At 35.6% G+C, this 20,458-nt stretch overlaps 1 protein-coding gene and 1 non-coding gene across 8 annotated transcripts in view; both read right to left on the bottom strand.

Moving 5' to 3' along the window:
* The window catches only part of HECTD1 (HECT domain E3 ubiquitin protein ligase 1), an 89,465-nt gene that overhangs the window by 43,052 nt on the left and 25,955 nt on the right, over positions 1-20,458 (bottom strand). For all 7 annotated transcript variants that reach the window (XM_032848900.1, XM_032848896.1, XM_032848897.1 and 4 more), the window contains exons 4-15: positions 14,445-14,672; positions 13,169-13,450; positions 12,798-13,068; positions 12,222-12,298; positions 12,038-12,136; positions 9,506-9,620; positions 8,260-8,434; positions 4,879-5,017; positions 4,519-4,689; positions 2,642-2,864; positions 1,902-2,165; positions 1,726-1,802 (exon numbers count right to left, since the gene is read on the bottom strand). In XM_032848900.1, coding sequence (XP_032704791.1) covers positions 1,726-1,802; positions 1,902-2,165; positions 2,642-2,864; positions 4,519-4,689; positions 4,879-5,017; positions 8,260-8,434; positions 9,506-9,620; positions 12,038-12,136; positions 12,222-12,298; positions 12,798-13,068; positions 13,169-13,450; positions 14,445-14,672 — 2,121 coding nt within the window. The remainder of the gene's footprint in view (positions 1-1,725; positions 1,803-1,901; positions 2,166-2,641; positions 2,865-4,518; positions 4,690-4,878; positions 5,018-8,259; positions 8,435-9,505; positions 9,621-12,037; positions 12,137-12,221; positions 12,299-12,797; positions 13,069-13,168; positions 13,451-14,444; positions 14,673-20,458) is intronic.
* LOC116861965 lies at positions 18,934-19,071 on the bottom strand. Its single transcript, XR_004381576.1, has one exon. It is a non-coding gene; the product is annotated as a U4 spliceosomal RNA (small nuclear RNA).

The following is a 20,458-nucleotide window of genomic DNA, read 5'->3' as shown; positions in this document are numbered from 1 at the left end:
GTGGACATGCACAGTGCAACAAAAACTCGAGAGGTGCCTCATGCGCATGTTCTCAGGTGAGGTCAAACAAGGCGAACTCTACCTTTAACCAAGTGTCATACTTGTATTAGATCTTTACAAACAAGTGTCCTCTTTCCACACTATTTTGTGCCATGTTTTTAACATTTCTGTGGTTTTACTGGTGCTTTCACTATTTAAAATGGCCACCATACAGAGTACTGAAGTGCTGCCCAGTGTTTCTAAGCACAAGAAGGCATGACACATGTCTTAAGGAGAAAATGTGTGTTAGGTAAACTTCATTCAGGCATGAGGGTGTTAATGGCTCCAAGTTCAGTGTTAAGAAGTCAGTAATATACATTAAAGATGGTATCTTTAAACAGAAAGACACATAAAATAAGGTTAGGTATGGATCAATTACAAAAATGTGACCAGAGCCTCAAAAGAACCTAACCCTGTGTTTCCCCTAAGAGCAGTAGTTCAGTATTCACAGAAGCTTTACATAACACAACTATTAGGAATAACAAAAATGGACTATATTTAGTTCAAATTCCTTTTAGCATCTAATGGCTATCTTCAATTGAGATATTTCCTCCTCAAATGCCCTTAAGATATCCTGAATTAGAAAAAACTTCTGACCTCACACTCTTTTTAAAAACAAAGAAGCAATCACAAAGTCATATATATAGCTATAGAGATAATATATATGTATCTAAAGAAATGAAAGTGTTTCTTTCCAAGGTCTAGCATCTGGAAATATCTTTAGGATGGCCCAACACATTAACAAGCAGAAATGGAGACATAAACATTTATGTATAACTGCTCCAAATAAAACCTATTACTACTATTTCTATGGCCAAAGCCATAAGAAACACAGTAAGACCCCAATTCAAAACACCTAAAGGCATTCTTCATATACTGTATGAAAAAACTATTCTATATCATTGTAGGTAAAATAAAATTTCTGCCATCAGAAAATACTGAATCTAATTATGAGATTACTATCTCTTTTAAAAATGAAAAATAAAAAGCAAGAATTGATATAATAAAGATGGAAATATACTGGCTTATATTTTTAAGTAATCTCCATATCCAATGTGGGGCTTGGACTTAAATCTCCAAAATCAAGAGTTGCATGCTCGCTCTACTGGGCCAATCCAAGTGTTATGTAGCCTTATTTGGGGGGGGTTGGGTAGGGGGGGAAGCATACTTAATGGATAAAATTTAAAAATTATTATTGTTATTTTGAAGATGGGAGTCAGTAAACACTTGCTCCTTTATCTTTTTGAAACAATTATTTCACCTAAGATGACGTTTAAACTAAGCATCAAAATATATGAATCTAGAACCAGACATTCAAATTGCTTTATCATGAAGTATTAAATCAGTATTGTAAAATAAAATGATGTTTTCAACCCCACTGTAATAATAATTAAAGCATGAGTTCAAAGTTTTTGTGACATTAACAAGCCAAAAATTTAAAGTTTATTGTCTTACAAATTTTGTTTTAATATTTGTGTTTAGCATGTGTATAAAATTATAAGGAAATGTGTATGTACTGTGGAACGTAAAATACTGAGCACAGAAAAAGAAAAACAAAATATGTTAGATTAGGGTAACTTGTGTTATATGGCCCAATTTTTTAAATGCTTGCAATATACCAATGAAACCTTACCAAGTCAGTATAAACGACAAAAAAAAAAGAAAAAGAAAATCTCACAAATATACCTTTTGCTTTGTTTTTTCTAATTTAGATTTCAATTTTCTGCCTCTTTTACCAGTCCAACCAGTCACAAATTCTGAACCTTTAAAAAAAAAAGGACATTTCACAGAATTTATTTCACTGCAATTTAAGATACTCATTTATTTTTATGTGTTAAACTTATATATTCTATACAACTTACCCAGAGAAGTTTCTGCAGTAAATGAATGTTTGGTTCCTCTATTAGATTCAAATACAAAACCAGGTAAATCTTCTTTCAGTATTGTTGCTTGCTGGCCATCTGAGTTATGAATAGCAATTTCTCCTTCTTTCAAACAAGTTAGTGACCAATTTCCTACAGTGAGTTTAGTGGGTCCTGGTGCTGAGAGTATAGGTTGACTTGAAGTAGATGGCTTTACTTGGCCTCGAGCTCTTTGTAACTTCTCTAAGAATTCACTTCTGCTTTCTATAAAGACAAAATGATTATTTTAAAATCTCAGTCTTTTCAAATATTCCTTTTTTTTTTTAAACTACCTATTGGAATATCTGTTTTATATAAAAAACTTAATTAGCAGAGTTTTATTCTTTGGTATATTCCCACTGGTTTAAGGCATAAAGCACTCCTACAGGCATAATTTTTTAAAATATAAGGCTTTTGGAAAAGATATACTTGACGTGGCTTCACACACATACAATTCATCATTACATGGTAAGAGGTAGTTTTACCTAACATTAGAGAGAGTAAAAGTACACACAATAAAAAGGCATTTCTTAAATGCTTTCATGGTAGAACAGTTTTTCTATGTTGATATTAAATAAATTGGCCTATGATCATCAAAAATGTGCTATTTCTATGACAATGCTAGCAAAATTATCAGCATAAAAACAAACCATCAAAATTACAGAAACTAATAAAACATTTTAGAAGAAATAAAACATTACCTGAACTATCCGATCCACCTTCAGGACTACCACTTGAATACATGGTGGCTAGTTTTCCATCCAAGATAAATCTGAACCATCCATTACTGCCATTAGATAATTCCAAGGCTGCTGCATCACTCCATATATATAAACAGTCCCTTCCCCTAATGATTGACCAGTCTCTCCAATGATATGGTTTACCTTGCTGCAATTCTTTAGCATCCTCCTGTGGTTCATCTTCCTAAATGTGTAAAATTATTCAGTGAAACAAGGAAAACAATATCTGTATCAAATACTCACAGGTTTTTAAAAATATGTCCATGTATCAAATGTAGAACTAAACTATTCTGAACTTAACATATTCAGTTGGCTGCAGTTTAGTATGTATTTTGATTCAACTAATTACCTATAGCTAAATCTTACAAGTCCTAAAAATGTCAAGAAAGTTACATAAATAGGGACACCTGGGTGGCTCAATCAGTTAAGCATCTGCCTTCTGCTCAGTTCCTGATCCCAGAGTCCTGGGATTGAGCCTGCTTCTCTCCCCTGGCCCCCACCACCCCTCCGCCGGCTCATCCTCTCTCTTACTCTAATAAATAAAGGAAATCTTAAAAACAAAAAAAAGTCATATAAATAACGACCTAAGTTACAACATTTCCAGGTGTACTGATATAGAAGACCAACGGATTTGGTCTACACAAAACTATCTAATTATCCTCCCCACTTATGCTGTCTCTGTGTCTCCTGCTTGCGCTCCTGTTCTTGCTGTCTCTCTCTGTCAAATAAATAAAATCTATTTATTTAGTTAGTTATTGGTAAATAAATAAATATAAATTTCCTGACTTTGATAACGAACCAGTATTATACAAGAGAATGTCCTGGTTTTTTGGTGAAGTTTTAGGTTGTTAAAAGGGGCACTATGTACCCATCTTCTCAAATAATATTCAAATAATATTTTGGGAGCACCTGGATGGCTCAGTCAGTTGGGTATCTACCTTCAGCTTGGGTTATGGTCCCAAGATCCTGGGATCAGGTCCCACATCAGGTGGGCTCCCTGCTTAGCAGGGAGCCTAATACCTCTGCCTGCCGGTCCCCCTGCCTGTGCTCTCTCTCTCTGGCAAATAAATACAATTATTAAAATAATAATAATTTTTTTTTTCTTTAAGTAGGCTCTAGGACCAGTGTGGAGCCCAACATAGAGCCTGAACTCACAACCGTGAGGATCAAGATCTAAACTAAGATCAAGAGTCAGATACTTAAATGACAAAGCCACCCAGGTACTTCTTAAATTATATTCTACTTTTAAGTAATCTCTATAACCAATATGGGGCTCAAATTCACAACTCCAAGCTCAAAAGTTGTATGAACTACCAAATGAGCCAGCCAGATGCCCTTCAAATAATATTTCTTAAATGTACACACACACAGTGTCTGTGTAAATAAAGTAAATGGAGCAAAATGTCAATAATTAGTGAATTTAAAAAGAACACTCTGATACTCTATTTGCAATTTTTCTGTAAGTTTTATATTTTATCAGTAAACTTTCTAAAAATAACCAAATTTTGGGGGTGCCTGCATGGATTAGCTGGTTCAGCGTCCAACTCTTGGTTTTGGTTTGGATCATGATCTCGGGATTGTAGGATCGAGCCCTGTATCAGGCTCCACACTCAGCACAGAGTCAGCTTCAAATTTTTCTCTCTTCTTCCTCTGCCCCTTCCCCTGATCACATTCTTTCTCCAAAATAAAAAAATAAAATCTTAATATAAAAATAACCAAATTTTATAAATTCTAGTACTACCTCATACTGCCACTATTTTATCAAGTCATCGTAAATTATAACTAGATTTCCTCTAAAAAACTCTACTCCTGATAACACTGCAAACAACATCACTCACTTTTTCTGGTTTTGATTCCTCTTCATTCTCATCATCAGAGGAAGGTCCTGCCAAAGTTGACACTTTGCTAATTACACCAAGTCTGGCTAGCTGATCCAAAAAAATATCACCACCTTTATCTACCAAATCTCTTATGATTTGCAAAGCCAGCAAGTGGCCATCATCATCATCCTGGGGGAAAACAAAAAGGCAATTAAGGAAAAACGATAAAAATAAATTTAACTGCCTGAAGTAGACAAATGCAGTAATTTCATAAACAAAATGATTTACTGAAATTAGGACAAAAATTAAATTATTTTACTAATCATTGTCTAAAGGGAATTAAAGCTACCAGAGTTTCAAAAAAGATAAAAATCTGACCTCTTGATCAAGGACAGTTGCAGTGATTTCCACTAGTACTGTAGGCAAATTGTGACCAACATCAGAATCACAAACTTCTTTTAAGAGTGCTTCAGAGCAAAAATGAATCATTTTTCGAATCAGAGCAAGACTTGCCTTCCTTAAAAAAATAAATAAATAAAAGAATTTTAGGAAGCCAGGAAAAGAATCTAAAATAAAACAAAATGCAATTATACATTAAAGAAAACAAAAATATCCAATGGTAAGTTTTACACAGGCTGTTAAAAAGTAAACTGAATAAATGTATACAAAAAGAAATATATGTAACTATGTTCTCATATAAATGGAAAGTAAGAGATCCTAGTAATCCCACGTCCCTAAATACTTCCACCGTGAACAATTTGGCATGGCTCTTTTTCTTTCTATACTCATCCACTGCTTTGCTTAGAACATAGATACTCAATAAAGTCATACAAACTAACCTCAGTTTTATAACAAGGAACCTATTCTTTTAAAATAAAATAAACAAGTATCTTACATACATTTAAATTATAATAGACTCAAAAGAAATTGGTCTATCACATAAAAGATAGCAGTTCATTTAACACGTATTTTCTGACCATATAACAATATCCTAGGCACTGAGCTATAGATATTGTTAACTTTGCAGTAACTTCCACAAGGATGGAGAAGCAAAATTCCTACTAAAGTCCAAGAAAGGCAGGTGACACATGAATTTCTACAGCATGTGGTCTCTACTTATGTATATCCCAACTCTCTTTAGCTGAAATTCATAACACTATATGTTCTTCAAGTGAAAAAGCATTTGATTATAAATTCAAATATGTTATAGAATATGGTAGGCGAAAGAGTAGGGAATCTGATGTGGGGGTCAACTCCAGGATCCCAGTCATGACCTGAGCCGATACCTCTAAAATATTAGGCGTAACTATGCCAACACTCAATACATACCTAATAAACTCAATACATACCTCAATACATACCTAATTTTATTCTCAAACCTAAAGAGAATTCAATGTAATTATCTTCACTTTAGGAGAAACCAATTAAGATAAAAGAAGTTAAGTACCTTTTTCATGGCCACATATTTAGGAAGTAGCCACTCTGCAATTACTCTAGAGTCTGAGCTCTTAACTAAGGCTTATGCTGTCTTACTTGCCGCAATTAGATGTGTATAACTATTACCTGGAGAATTCAGCATCGAATGTACTAAAACTAAAATTATATTTAGACAATCCTGAAACATACAAAGATACATACATTTATCTATCTATTCATTTATTTTACAAGTACCATATGGTTATTGTAGAAACTTTAGGAAACACAAATTAACAAAAGAGAAAAAAATTACCTGTAATTCCAAAATTCCAATCCCCAATCCTGAAACATTTACAAGAGTGATAGAAAATAACCATCGGAAAGAAAAGAAAAGAAAAGAAAAGAACAGAACAATCGAGGGGAACCCAGGTGGCTCAGACATCTAAGTGTCTAAATCTTGGTTTCAGCTCAGGTCATGAGCCCGGGGTCAAGGGCTGGAGCCCTGAGTCAGTCTCTGTACTCAGGAGGGAGCCTGCCTGAGAATCTCTTCCCACCCCCGCACCCCTCTCTCTCTCCCTCTGCCCCTCCCCCTGCTTGCTTATGCATACACTCTCTCAAATAAATAAATTTAAAAAAAAAAGATAGAAAGAAAGAAAGAACCATCTAATAAGGAATCTGTTATATGGTGGCATACTTTTATAATTTTCTGATGACCTTATCATGAAGCAGTTCTACTTCAAATATATCAGGATTCTTTTATTGGCATGACAGCTAGTCCTCTAAAACATTCAGGCCAAATTATCTTGTTCAAAATTGAACTTGCTGACTTCTCAAGAGAATTCTAAGTTTTGTTTAAAAAAAGGAGGGGGCCCCTCATACCTACACCTCTGTACATATTTAGAGAAGAATAAAAACCAAGCACTTTAATGGTCACAGTGAATTATTGTACTGACACTTTGTCCTACTTAAAACAGTCTGCCTGCACTTTAATGTCAACTTCTAGGCACTTGACTCTTATAAATCTACTTGTTCTAAAGATCTCCTTAACTTAAATTATCCAAAATCAAATTCTCAATCACTCAAAAATTCAGTACTCATTCTTCACCTATTCCTTTCCTTCACCTCTCACAACTGGTCACTAATCCCTATACAACCCATCTCTCAACCTTTTGAATTTATTCCCACAAATCCAGTCCCCCAGCAACTGTTTTTGAAGTTCATCTTGCAATGAACCTATGTAGTTTTTATTCGTGGTCTTCTCTGGTACTTTTCTCCACTGAGCTGCCAATGGAATCTTCATAAATCACAAAATCAACTGTGACAAATATCCTCACAGGTATGTAATGACCCTTCTTCAACTATGGAGTATGGCTCATTAGCACTGGCCACAGAGGCCTTCAAACGCCTCCTCTCTACCTTTTAACATTGTTCTCTGAGCTATCCAAATATATCCCATTAATCCAAACATACTCCATTAATATTAAAATACTTACAACTGCTAACAAAACACACTTACTCAATCATGCTCTAAATATCTACTAAGGACCTACTGAATATCAAGCCCTGTTCTATACCTCTTTATCTTTGCAAAAATATAGCTGTACACAGGCCAGCTCTCAAGGAGTTCACTTTGGAGGGGAGACAGACAATAAAACAAACAAAAGTCAAAGAAGAGCAAGATTTCAGACACTGAAAGCTCTGTAAAGACATTAAAACATCATAATTTATGTGAAAGGTATCCCAGGGGTAATTTAAATTAGATGAACAAAAACATTAGTGGATGGAACATCTGAACTGAGACCTAAACAATATGAAGCAACAAACCACCCAAAAGACCCAAGATCCTTCCAATCTGTCTGCCTACAAAATCCCCAAGTATCCTTTAAACCCCACTTTAAATCTCACTTCTGCATAAAATTTCTCAAACTCTGCACCCCAGTTAACTGTTAAATTATCTATATTCCCAGAGAACTCTGATGGTATGTCTAGTCTTATCACTTACTACTCTTATTACTCACATCTTCTTCAGTACCTGCAACAAATGGTACTGTAAGCAAAAACCAAGTCCCATTTCTTTGGGTAAATCTCCAATGACCATCTCACGTTGCCTCTACCAAAAAGGTCTCCATAAAGCTCAATAAATGTTTGCTGTACTTACCAAAATTTCTCTAAAGTTGATACTCAGTGAGCTACAAAAACTGTTAGGAATCTAAACTTTTTGATTTTCAAAACTCCTTAAGTCAGATAATCAGAAGAAAAGATTTAACTCTCCAATCAAATTTCCAATCTAAATTTTATTCTTACCACACCTTTTCAATAAACACAGATACTACAAATAACTACCTTATTGAAGGCAGCATAGTTTGCTGAAATGTCTGTGCGAACACTGGCAATAACCTTTTCAAGTATATAGGTGCCATTTCTGGATCTCCTTTTGGTTCATTACATTCTTCTTCATCTTTGTTTGTGTCTTTCTTTTTCTTATCATCTCCTTTATTAACTGGACACATCCAATCACCTGCAGACAAACATCGTTCAGTAAAATAAATTTTTGGAAAATTTTTCTTTCAATGAAAAAAACATTAGGATGTACAGAATTTCAAACCATAATTATCCCTGGAGCACTGGGGTGGCTCAGTCAGTTGGGCATTTAACTCTTGATTTTGGCTTGGGTTGTGATCTCAGGGTCATGTGATAGAGCCCTGCAGCAGGCCCCACACTCAGCAGGGAGTTTGCTTGATATTCTCTCTCACTCTCTCCCTCTCCCTTGCCCCTCCCATGTGTTCTCCCTCTCTCTCAAACAAATACTTAAGAGAAAAAAAAAGTATCCCTAATTAATAATAATTAAACTTAAATTAAGATACTATATCTATCAAAGGCTTTATTACTTTATCATCAAGTAAAAATAATACTGTTCCAATTCATTTCAGTACATGTGCTGCCTGAAGCAAGCACAAGAATACTAAAGAATGTCAGATCCACTAATGAGCTGAATCACAACTTAGGGAAATAATTTTGGATATTCCACTTGATTTTAGGAATTATTTCACAAAGTTTTCAGATTCATCTACTCTGTGAAAACTTAAAAATTTGGTCAAATTGCTTCATCTATATAACACCTAACTATTCTTTATGACATTCCCATGCCCCTTAAACTTTTTGTTTTTGGAATGCCTAGGTGTCTCAGTCGGTTAAGTGTCTGCTTTCAGCTCAGGTCATGATCCTGGGGTCCTGGGATCAAGCCCCATGCTGGGCTCCTGGCTCAGCGGGGAGCCTGCTTCTCCCTCTGCCTGCTGCTCCCCCTGCTTGTGTGTGCGCTCTCTCTGACAAACAGATAAGTAAAATCTTAAAAAAAAAAAAAAGAAGAAGAAAAAGTTATGGTTTTGTCATTCTGAAATTATGCACCCAGTCTCAAAGAACACTGAGCAGTACTATTAAAGGTTTAAAACATGTTAAAGTATGTGCATATAATTATTTGACTTAATAGCAACAGTTTATATAACGTTAATACATACATAAGAAGCTTTATCTGTAAAAGTGAAGCTGAAAATAACAGCAGATGGCATAAAGGAAAGACTGTGCCACTTACCTGGAGACTGAAGAATAGCTACTACTTCACTATGGCCCCTTTCCCGCGCTTTATCTAAAGGAGTTTTCCCATCTTCATCTCTCAGATCTGGGTTTGCACCATGCCGTAACAGAGTCTAGAAAAGAAAAACACTTCATTTGAATATAAGAATTAACAATTCATTTCAAAATCTAACTCTGTAATCCTCAAACTGTACCCACAGATTTCGGACTCAAAATTCATTGAGCAGGCACCAATTAAAAGTACTATTTTGCACATATCACCTCAAAAATGGTCTCTCTAGATCTTGAAAAAGTTACAGGTTAATTTCACTTGGTTATTTATTAATAATTCAAAATAAGTACATTCATATGTGAACCTATAATCTTTTCCTTCAAACTCCTCCTCCAAAGTTCCTTAACGGAGAGGTAATAGTGTACATTTGTGACATGGTAATCATCTTCCTCATTTACTATATACTGCCAATTACCATGTTCAATCAATTCTCCTAGAATGTACTACAAAATTTATATCTAAAATACTAAGTCCATTGTTCATCAATTTTCAACAGACAATGGACTCTCTCCCCAACAGACTGCTAAGGTCTTTTGAACAGAGAACACATCTCATGTTTTTCTCATCAGCCTCAGAGCTGCAGTTTTTCTTACTTTGTTATGATGTAACAGATATAGCTGATATATAAATGAATACATACGCACATCTGGAAAGTACACAGTACAGGCTAAAAAAGCCAACTGCGGAATCATAATACTTCAGCATTTTATCAAATACCACAGATTATTAGATATATCATTAATTACCACAAAGAAAGAAAAAAAAAGCCAGTTAAATTCTGTAATATGCTTTCTCAGTGCTTCAAATTTTTTTTAACCTTACTGAAAAAAATTTTTTAGACTTAGATTTTTTTTCTCACACATTACACGGATAAAAATAGATAAGAAACTATAAATGAACCATAAGGTATTCTGTAACTTCACATACTAAGCACAATTCTTCATAATTAATTAATTTTTATTCAAAATCAATAATATTTGTATTTCTACAAACAACGCTATCATCTGCGCCATAAAGAGCATTAGAGATGCAGCATCTCTGAGTGCTTCTCTATTGGACAAGATTTTTTATTCCTGTTGCATGAACAGGTAATGAGAACTATGCTGCAATTTCTATCTAATCAACAGCAATTATACAACATTTTACTATTTAAGAGATGTTAAAATGTGTATGGAGGGGGATGGGGGAAAGTGGAGGTGTATCTTCGAATCAATTAAAACAGAAGAATCTATGAAGATTAAATGATAAGACATGTTAAATACGTAAGATACTGGCTAGCACAGAGTTTCCGTGCTCAGTGAGTCATACCTATCATTATTAGTAATAGCACCTATTGCTCACTGTAGGCTGACATATAATCAAGTTGGGTTAGGATGAAATACAATTCATTTGGCTTCTTCTTTCTCACCTAACCACTCACAACTGTAAAACAGTATAGGTCAAAAGAAAATGGGTCAATAAAACTTTTATCATCCTGAGAAGCATCATTCTCTTTAAAACCTAAGCAACTGAAATGGACAGAATTTGACCTTGAGAACACCCTTCCCAAGTTAGAAAACTAAGTTGTTAACCCAAATTTTCATATACTGTAAAGATGACAATAACAGAAGCTACCATGTAGCATCTAAGATATGCTGACTACTTTACTATGTGTTTTTACGTATTTTTTTCCTAATTATAACAATAATCATGCGACACACAGTATATACATTTAATCGAAAAAACTGCAAGTCAAATTGAAGAAGTTTGCCTAAGGCCACAAAACCATCTTGCTTATAATAAGCCAAAGCTTGAATCCAAGTGTACCTGACTTAGTGGCAGACTACCATAACACTGCCAAATTACTTCACATTATGAAGATTCTACAAACCTAGATCATCCACACCTTTGGTTCAACCCTTATAATTTGACTTCTCTAGACCTTCTCAATTTCTAACTATAAAAAGAATTCTCCAATGTCCTTTCCTAATCTGAGAGTCAAAGATACTATGATTCTTCAGCAAATAAATTATTTGCTTTAATGATAAATAAAAACACAAATATGTACAAAATTATTTGGTGCCAAGAGTAAGAAATTGAAAAAATTAAAGTGTTTAGCAACAGGTGAATAAATCTGCAGTATATCCACACAGGGCAAGTATACAGATGTAAAAAAGTTACCCAAATACCAATAGGAAGAGATCTTCAATATACACTATTAAATGAAAAACTAAAGTATAAATCAGTATATGTAACGTTACACTTTGTATTAGAAAAGGAGGGAATAAGGATATATATTTCTTTTTGCTTATATCTATGTTAAGAAACACTAAAAAAAGATAAACTAGACACGCTTACCTATAGTGAGCAACGGGGAATGGAGTGAATGGAGGTGGCATGGAAGCATGACTTACAGAATAAAAGCTTTTATATCATTCTAATTCTGGAACCATGTAAATGTTAAATATTAAATTAATAACTTAAAAACCTGGATTTTACCTTTGCTACTTGAGGTCTTCCAAAACACGCAGCATAATGTAATGATGATGACCTCTGACCCCTATTAACATCAGCACCTCTTTCACAAAGAAATTCTACCTGTAAAATTATGAAGAATCATAAAGTTGCCTTATTAATAGTTCTATCTTTGATTTAAAACACTAGCTTTTATTTACCAGCTTACCATTTCCTGAGTTCCAAAAGCAGAGGCCCAGTTTAACAGAGTCTGACCCACATCATCCATAAAATTTACTTCAAAGGCTGGAAGTTTGAAGGAGAAAAATAAATTTTAAAAAATCCAACAAAATAATACTGAACTTTTCTACAGTGGAAACCATTTAAAGATTGTTATTAACAATCACTAAATACAGAGTCAATTTTAAACATTTAGGTCAACTCTACGGTAGTAAATCATCCATCAACAAATTCTGCTAAGAAAAGATATTCTAAAATTTTTAAACCACTGAGGATTCACAAGGCTTTAAGCCTTAAATATAAACATAAAAGAAGAAGAAGGAAAAAAAAACTATACAATTCAACAGGGTACTAGTTTCCTTTATTCATTTCATTTACTCAGGTTTTATCATGCAACAGGCTGATAATTATAGGTATGGGGAGGGGAGAGGATATAAAAGAGGCTGGCCATTCTATTATCTGGCACAGCCGCTAAAAATACTGTCTAAAATCTACAAACTAGAAATTGCCTATATAATTCCTATCTCACTGTTTTCTTTTTATATTTTAAAAAATATTTTCCGACCTCCTGTGTCAATTGCATCTATAAGTGCATCAGTATCTTTACTCCGAATACAGTCTATAAGCTGCCGATGTGAGCGCTCCCCAGAGCTATCCAATCTCCGAAGTCCTGGGATTCTGCCTGTAGATCCAGCACTAGACTTTGGCAAAGCTTTTCGTCCTTCAAATAATAGCACCAAGAGAAGGTCGACCAAACGCATGGTATCAAGCACACATCTTTCATCACCCTGCAAAGCACTTTCAATTGAATCAGGAAGTTCCGACCTCAGGAGATCCTAGAAAGGGAATGGAGAAACGTTGAAGTTTAATAGATTTGCATTACACAAAAAGACTTACTGAAAGATTAAAAATCAAAGATTCTAAAAACACTCTTACGTGTGTGACTACTGGAGAGCCTCTGCAAAGTGTTGAGAGCAGACTTACAATTGTTGACACCTGGTTACTCAATTTGGAATCCGCAGCTGTGGAAGGTGCTCCTGCAGTGCTGCGACCTGGTTTACAAGCAGAGGATGGCCCTGACACAGTACCACCAGCAGCAGCCATGCGTGATAACAGCTCCTCAGTTAAGCCATGCTTGGCTAACGGAGCTGGATCAACACCACGACGGGTAAATCGGTCAGCTAGTGATGCAAAACACCGCAGAGCTCCATCTGAAACCTAATGATATCAAGAATATGCCCGTGGATAAAATTCACCCAAAAAGGACTAGGGTCTGGTACTGCTAATTTCATTCCTGAGATTGTAAGAAAGGCAGCTGTAGCAAAGATATATCACCCGTCTAGATTTTAATCCTGGCTCCACATTTCTGCTAAGTCTATGACCTAAGGATATTACTTAACTGCTCAAGGCCTCAGTTCCCTCAGCTATAAAGTTGGGATAATAGTACCTATAATTCACAGTCCAAGCTTAAATAAGATGATAAATGTAAAGAAACTAGATGGACGGTAAAAGTGCAGTAAATGTTAACTATTATTATGAACAATTCTGCCCAAAAAATCTACAAATATCAACCAAAAATAATTAACAGGATGGTAAAAAGGAATTTAAAAGTCAAGTTTTATTTTCCAAAGTATGCTAATTTGAAAAAAAAATTACACATAAAAGACCTTAAATACTGTGTTATTTTACATTAATGAAAATTACCTTTTTAAGTCAACAAAATTGTGTTGAATCAACAAACCACTAAATATAATGCAGCTTTAAAAATTATGTATTTCTAAAATGTTTAAATTTTAAAAATAAATGTAGCACTTTCATAATTTAAAATGTGTCAGTGCCAAAACAAAAAAGATACCATATAGAAATATGAAATGAGGGGCGCCTGGGTGGCTCAGTGGGTTAAAGCCTCTGCCTTCGGCTCGGGTCATGATCCCAGGGTCCTGGGATTGAGCCCCGTATCGGGCTCTCTGCTCAGTGGGGAGCCTGCTTCCTCCTCTCTCTCTGCCTGCCTCTCTGCCTCCTTGTGATTTCTGTCTGTCAAATAAACAAATAAATCTTTAAAAAAAAGAAATATGAAATGAGAAAAAAAGAAAATGGAATTACCTCTAATTCATCAAGTGAAAAGTTCAAATAACAGCGTATCAAAGTTATAAATGAGGAACACTATAAAATCACTTCTTGAATACAAACTATATAATGGCGATTTATTTACCTGATGATCTTCATGTTTTAATAAACTAGACAGAGATTCCACACAAATTTCTAGAGAAGAATCTTGAGGTTCCATTTTGCCACAGAGTCTTGATACCACGGCCATGGCAGAGTGCAAGGTATCTTTATGAACCAAGTGTCCACTGTCACGAATGAAGGTAAGCACACAATTCAAACCACCAGCTTCAAAGACTGCTCCTGACTCACGAGTACATATCAGTTCTAATACCTAAAACAGTACATAAAAATTAACAAAAGAATACAGTGAGTCCAATTTTAATTTCTAGCATCACAGAAAATACAATGTGTCCTCCAAATTTATCAGTAACCACATTTTAAAAAGTAAATCACAACAAATTAGAGTATATTTAACTTAGCCAATACACGTAAGGCATCATTTTAAAGTTATCAATCTTAAAATTCGATGTTTTACATTCTTTTTTTCTTTTAATTTTTTTTTTAAGATTTCATTTATTTATTTGACAGAGAGAGATCACAAGTAGGCAGAGAGGCAGGCAGAGAGAGAGGAAGGGAAGCAGGCTCCCCGCTGAGCAGAGAGCCCGATGCGGGACTCGATCCCAGGACCCTGAGATCATGACCCAAGCCGAAGGCAGCGGCTCAACCCACTGAGCCACCCAGGCGCCCCCAGATGTTTTACATTCTTTAATGTATTTTTTTACAGTTTTTTTTTTTCTTTATTTTTTTTTAGGGACACCTGGGTGGCTTAGCAGGTTAAGTACCTGCCTTCAGCTCAAGTCATGATCCTAAGGTTCTGGGATCAAGTCCCTCAGGCTCCTTAGTCAGTGAGGAGACTGCTTCTCCCTCTCCCCACTACTCTCTCTCCTTGGGCTCAACTCCCTCTGATTTAAAAAAAAAAAAAAAAATTTTAGGGATGCCTGGATGGCTCAGTCGGTTAAGCATCTGCCTTCAGTTCTGGGATCGAGTCCCACATAGAGCTCCTTGCTCAGTGGGAAGCCTCTTCTCCCTCTGCCTGTTGCTCCCCCAACTTGTGCGCTATGTCTCACTGACAAATAAATTAAAATATCTTTAAATTATTTTCGAGAGAGTATAAACAGGGAGAGGAGCAGAAGGGAGGGAGAGGAAAGAGAGAATCCTAAACAGACTGATCCCATGACCATGAGATCATGACCTGAGTCAAACTTGAGTCCAAACTACTTGAGCTCAACAAACTGAACCATCTAGGCACCCCATAAACTTTTAGGTACTAAGTCTTCAAAATTCCAAGTATATTTTACACTTATTTTACTTTCGGGTACCACATTTGAAATGTCCTATATGGCTACCATATCAAACAGTATAGGTTTAGATGGTGAAGCCTGCATGGGAAGTTAAGCAATTAAAATAACTTCGCGAAAGATTACAAAAGTCCTACACGTTAAATGAATAAATAAATAAATAAATGCTTGCTATTACATTACTCATAATCCTCACACTTACTCTCTGAATTTCAAAACATGAAAAATTAACTCTCAGGGGCACCTGGGTCCTGAGATCAAGTCCACATCAGGCTCCCTCCTCCACAGGAAGCCTGCCTCTTCCTCCCCCTCTGCCTGCCCTCTTCCTTGTGAGCGTGCACATAGGCACACGCGCACGTGCACTCTCTCTCTCTGTCAAACAAATAAATAAAATTTCTTAAGAAATTAACTTTCATTTTCCAAATTATGTTGATGTTTAAGGAGTTTGGGTAAAACTAAAGAGTTAACAGAGTCCACAGATCTCATAGGCATTATCAGAGAATTTAGACTTTATTCTTAAAGCTAGGGAAAAAAAAATTTTTTAAAGAAAAATGTTTTTAATTAACATATAAGGTATTATTTGTTTCAGGGGTACAGGTCTGTGATTCATCAGTCTTAAACAATTCATAGCACTCACTATACCACATACCTACCCACTGCAATGTCCATCACCCAGTCACTCCATCCTTCCCACCTCCCTCCCCTCCAGAAACCCTCAGTTTGTTTCCGGAGATTAAGAGTCTTATGGGGACGCCTGGATGGCTCAGTTGGTTAAGCGGCTGCCTTCACCTCAGGTCATAATCCCAGCTTCCTGGGATCGAGTCCCACATCGGGCTCCTTGCTCAGCAGGGAGCCTGCTTCTCCCTCTGCCTCTGCCTACCATTCTGCCTGCCTGTGCTCGTGCTCTCTCTCTCTCCCTCTAACAAATAAATAAATAAATAAAAATCTTTAATCAAAAAATAAAATAAATTTTAAAAATAATTTAAAAAAAAGAGTCTCTTATGGTTTGTCTCCCTGTTTGGTTTCATCTTGTTTCATTTTTCCCCTCCTTCCCTTATGATCCTCTGTCTTGTTTCTCAAATTCCTTGTATCAGTTGAGATCATATAACTGTCTTCCTCTAATGGACTAATTTCACGTAGCATAATATCCTCTAGTTCCATCCATATTGCTGCAAAAGGCAAGATTTTAATTTTTGATGGCTGCATAATATTCCACCATATATATATGCCACATCTTCTTTATCCATTCATCTGTTGATGGACATCTAGGCTCTTTCCATAGTTTGGCTACTGTGGACATTACTGCTATAAACTTTGGGGTGCACGTGCCCCTTTGGACCACTACATTTGTATCTTTGGGGTAAATACCCAGTAGTGCAATTGCTGAATCATAGGGTTGCTCTATTTTAGACTTTTTGAGAAACCTCCATGTTTTCCAGAGTGGCTACACCAGCTTGCATTCCCACCAACAGTGGGTACCTTACACAAGACTGAAACTCTCAACTGTTCATATTAAAGACTGATAAGGTTGATGTGGATTATAGGGAGACAAGAGATTTTAGAAACTAGCCTTTTATCTGGTATGTCACTTGCAAATATCTTCTCCTCTTCTGCTGGTTGTCTTTTAGCTTTGTTGACTATCTCCTTTACTGTGCAAAAGCTTTTTATTTTGATGAAGTCCTAATAGTTCATTTTTGCCCTTGTTTCCCTTGCCTTTGGTGACGTTTCTAGGAAGTTGCTGCAACTGAGGTCAGAGGTTGCTATGTTTTCCTAAAGGATCTGGATGGATTCCTGTCTCATGTTGAGTTCGTTCATCCATTGTGAGTCTATTTTTGTGTGTGGTGTAAGAAAATGGTCCAGTTTCATTCTTCTGTATGTTGCTATCCAATTGTCCCAACATGATTTGTTGAAAAAAACTGTCTTTTTTCCATTGGACATTCTTTCCTGCTTTGTTGAAGATTAATTAACCAAAGATCTGAGGGTCCATTTCTGGGCTCTCTATTCTGGTCCATTCATCTTTGAGTTGGTTTTGTGCCAATACCATACTGTCTTGATGATTACAGTTTTGTAATAGAGCTTGAAGTCCAGAATTGTGATGCCTCCAGCACAGGTTTTCTTTTTCAACATTCCTCTGGCTATTCGAGGTCTTTTATGGTTCCATACAAATTTCAGGATAATTTGTTCCATTTCTTTGAAAAAAAAATTGATGGTATTTTGATAGGCATTGCATTAAATGGGTAGATTGTTTTAGGTAGCCTAGACATTTTCACAATATTTGTTCTTCCAATCCACGAGCATGGTACGTTTTCCTATTTCGTGTCTTCCTCAATTTCTTTCATGAGTATTCTATAGTTTTCTGAGTACAAATTTTTTGCTTCTTTGGTTCGACATTCCTAGGTATCTTATGGTTTGGGGTATAACTGTAAATGGGACCGACTCCTTAATTTCTCTTTCTTCTGTCTTGTTGTTGGGGTATAGAAATGTGACTGACTTCTGTGCACTAATTTTATATTCTGACACTGTCAGGATTCAGTAAAATTCCTATATGAGTTCTAGCAGTTTTGGAGTGGAGTCTTGGGTTTTCCACATAAAGTATCATATCATCTGCAAAGGATGGTGCTTTGACTTCTTCACCGATCTGGATGACTTTTATTTTTTTTTTTGTCTGATTGCTGAGGCTCGGACTTCTAGTACTATGTTGAATAGCAGTGGTGATAGTGGATATTCCTGCTATATTCCTGACCTTAGGGGAAAAGCCATCCATCTTTCCCCAATGAGAATGATATTCACTGTGGGTTTCTGATAGATGGCTTTTATGATATTGAGGTATGCACCCTCTATCCCTACACTCTGCAGAATTTTGATCAAAAAAGGATGCTGTACTTTGTCAAATGCTTTTTCTGCATCTATTGGGAGTATCATATGGTTTCTTGTTCTTTTTTTATTAATGTAGTGTATCACACTGATTGATTTTTGGTGTTGAACCAACCTTGCAGCCCAGGAATAAATCAATGGTGAATGATCCTTTTAATGTACTATTGGATACTACTGGCTAATATTTTGGTGAGAATTTTTGCATCCATGTTCATCAGGCCTATCAGTCTGTAATTCCCCTTTTCGATGGGGTCTTTGCCTGGTTTTGGGATCAAGGTAATGCTGGCCTCATAAAATGAGTTTGGAAGTTTTCCTTCCATTTCTATTTTTTGGAACAGTTTCAGGAGAATAGTATTAAGTCTTCTTTAAATGTCTCCTAGAATTCCCCTAGGAAGCCAACTGGCTCTGGGTTCTTTTTTTGTTGGGAGATTTTTCAATTAGCAATAATCATGCCTCGGATAAACCTCATTGGCTACAATACTGCCACTGCACAAAGGTGTTGGGAGATTTTTGATGACTGCTTCAATTTCCTTGCTGGTTATGGGTCTGTTCAGGTTTTCTATTTCTTTCTGGTTCAGTTTTAGTAGTTTATGTATCTCTAGAAATGCATTCATTTCTTCCAGATTGTCTAATTTGCTGGCATATAGCTGCTTATAATATGTTCTTATCATTGTTTCTATTTCTTTAGTGTTGGTTGCGATCTCTCCTCTTTCATTCATGATTTTATTAATTTGGGTCCTTTCTCTCTTTTTTTTTTTTTTTTGATAAGTCTGGACAGGGGTTTATCAATCTCATTAATTCTTTCAAAAAACCATCTCCTAGTTTTGTTGATCTGTTCTACCATTCTTTTGGTTTCTATTTCATTGATTTCTGCTCTGATATTTATTATTTCTCTTCTCCTGCTGGGTTTAGGTTTTATTTGCTGTTCCTTCTCTAGCTCCTTTAGGTATAGGGTTAGGTTGGGTATTTGAGACCTTTTTTATTTCTTGAGAAAGGCTTGTATTGCTATATACTTTCCTCTTAGGACCGCCTTTGCTGCATCCCAAAGATTTTGAACAGGTGTGTTTCATTTTCATTTCTTTCCATGAATTTTTTTATTCTTTAATTTCCTGGTTGACCCATTCATTCTTTAGTAGGACACTCTTTAGCCTCCATTTATTTAAGTTCTTTCCAACTTTCCTCTTTTGACTGAGTTCTAGTTTCAAAGCACTGTGGTCTGAAAATACATAGGGAATGATCCCAATTTTTGGTAAGCTGAGACCAGGAAAACGTTTTAAGCAGAAAAATAATATGATCAGAATTCCAGTTAATAACTGAGAATGGGCCAGAGGGAGACTATAGAGGGAAATGCAAAAAAAAAAAAAAAAATTCAAGCATTAATATTCAAGAGAGGATGAGAGCTTAACTAAGGCTCTAACAACAGAGACAAACAAAGGGAAATAAACTAAAAATACTTCATTCACCATTTATTACATGTGTGGAGTGGAAAAAAGGAAAGAAGGAAAACTGGAAAAAAATGGAAAAAAAAGGAAAAAAATGGAAAAAAGGAAAGAAAGGATAAAGCACAAGTTTCTGCCTACAATGGGTAAATTTAATGACAATTATTAAAATAACTACCTATAGTAAAAGATCATGAATTCAAACAGCTGCTAGAGCTGTCCAACAAGCCTTTGAATATGGAGTCTAGAACTCAAGAGAGAGGTCAGGCTAGAGATAAAGACATGAGGGCCATATACAAATGAATGGTATTGATGTTGATACATGGGATTATCTAGGCAAAGTTGTAGTTTTAAGAACGTTAAAAAAAAAAGAACCTTGGAAAATACTACCATTTAAGAATAAATTAATAACAATAATCTGCAAAGGAAACAGAAAAAGGGAAAGC

Source organism: Lontra canadensis, unplaced genomic scaffold (genome assembly GCF_010015895.1).
Source record: "Lontra canadensis isolate GAN:19392208 unplaced genomic scaffold, GSC_riverotter_1.0 scaffold214, whole genome shotgun sequence".
NCBI lineage: Eukaryota > Metazoa > Chordata > Mammalia > Carnivora > Mustelidae > Lontra > Lontra canadensis.
The sequence above is the reverse complement of the archived record's forward strand: the minus strand, read 5'-3'. Positions and strand labels throughout refer to the sequence as shown.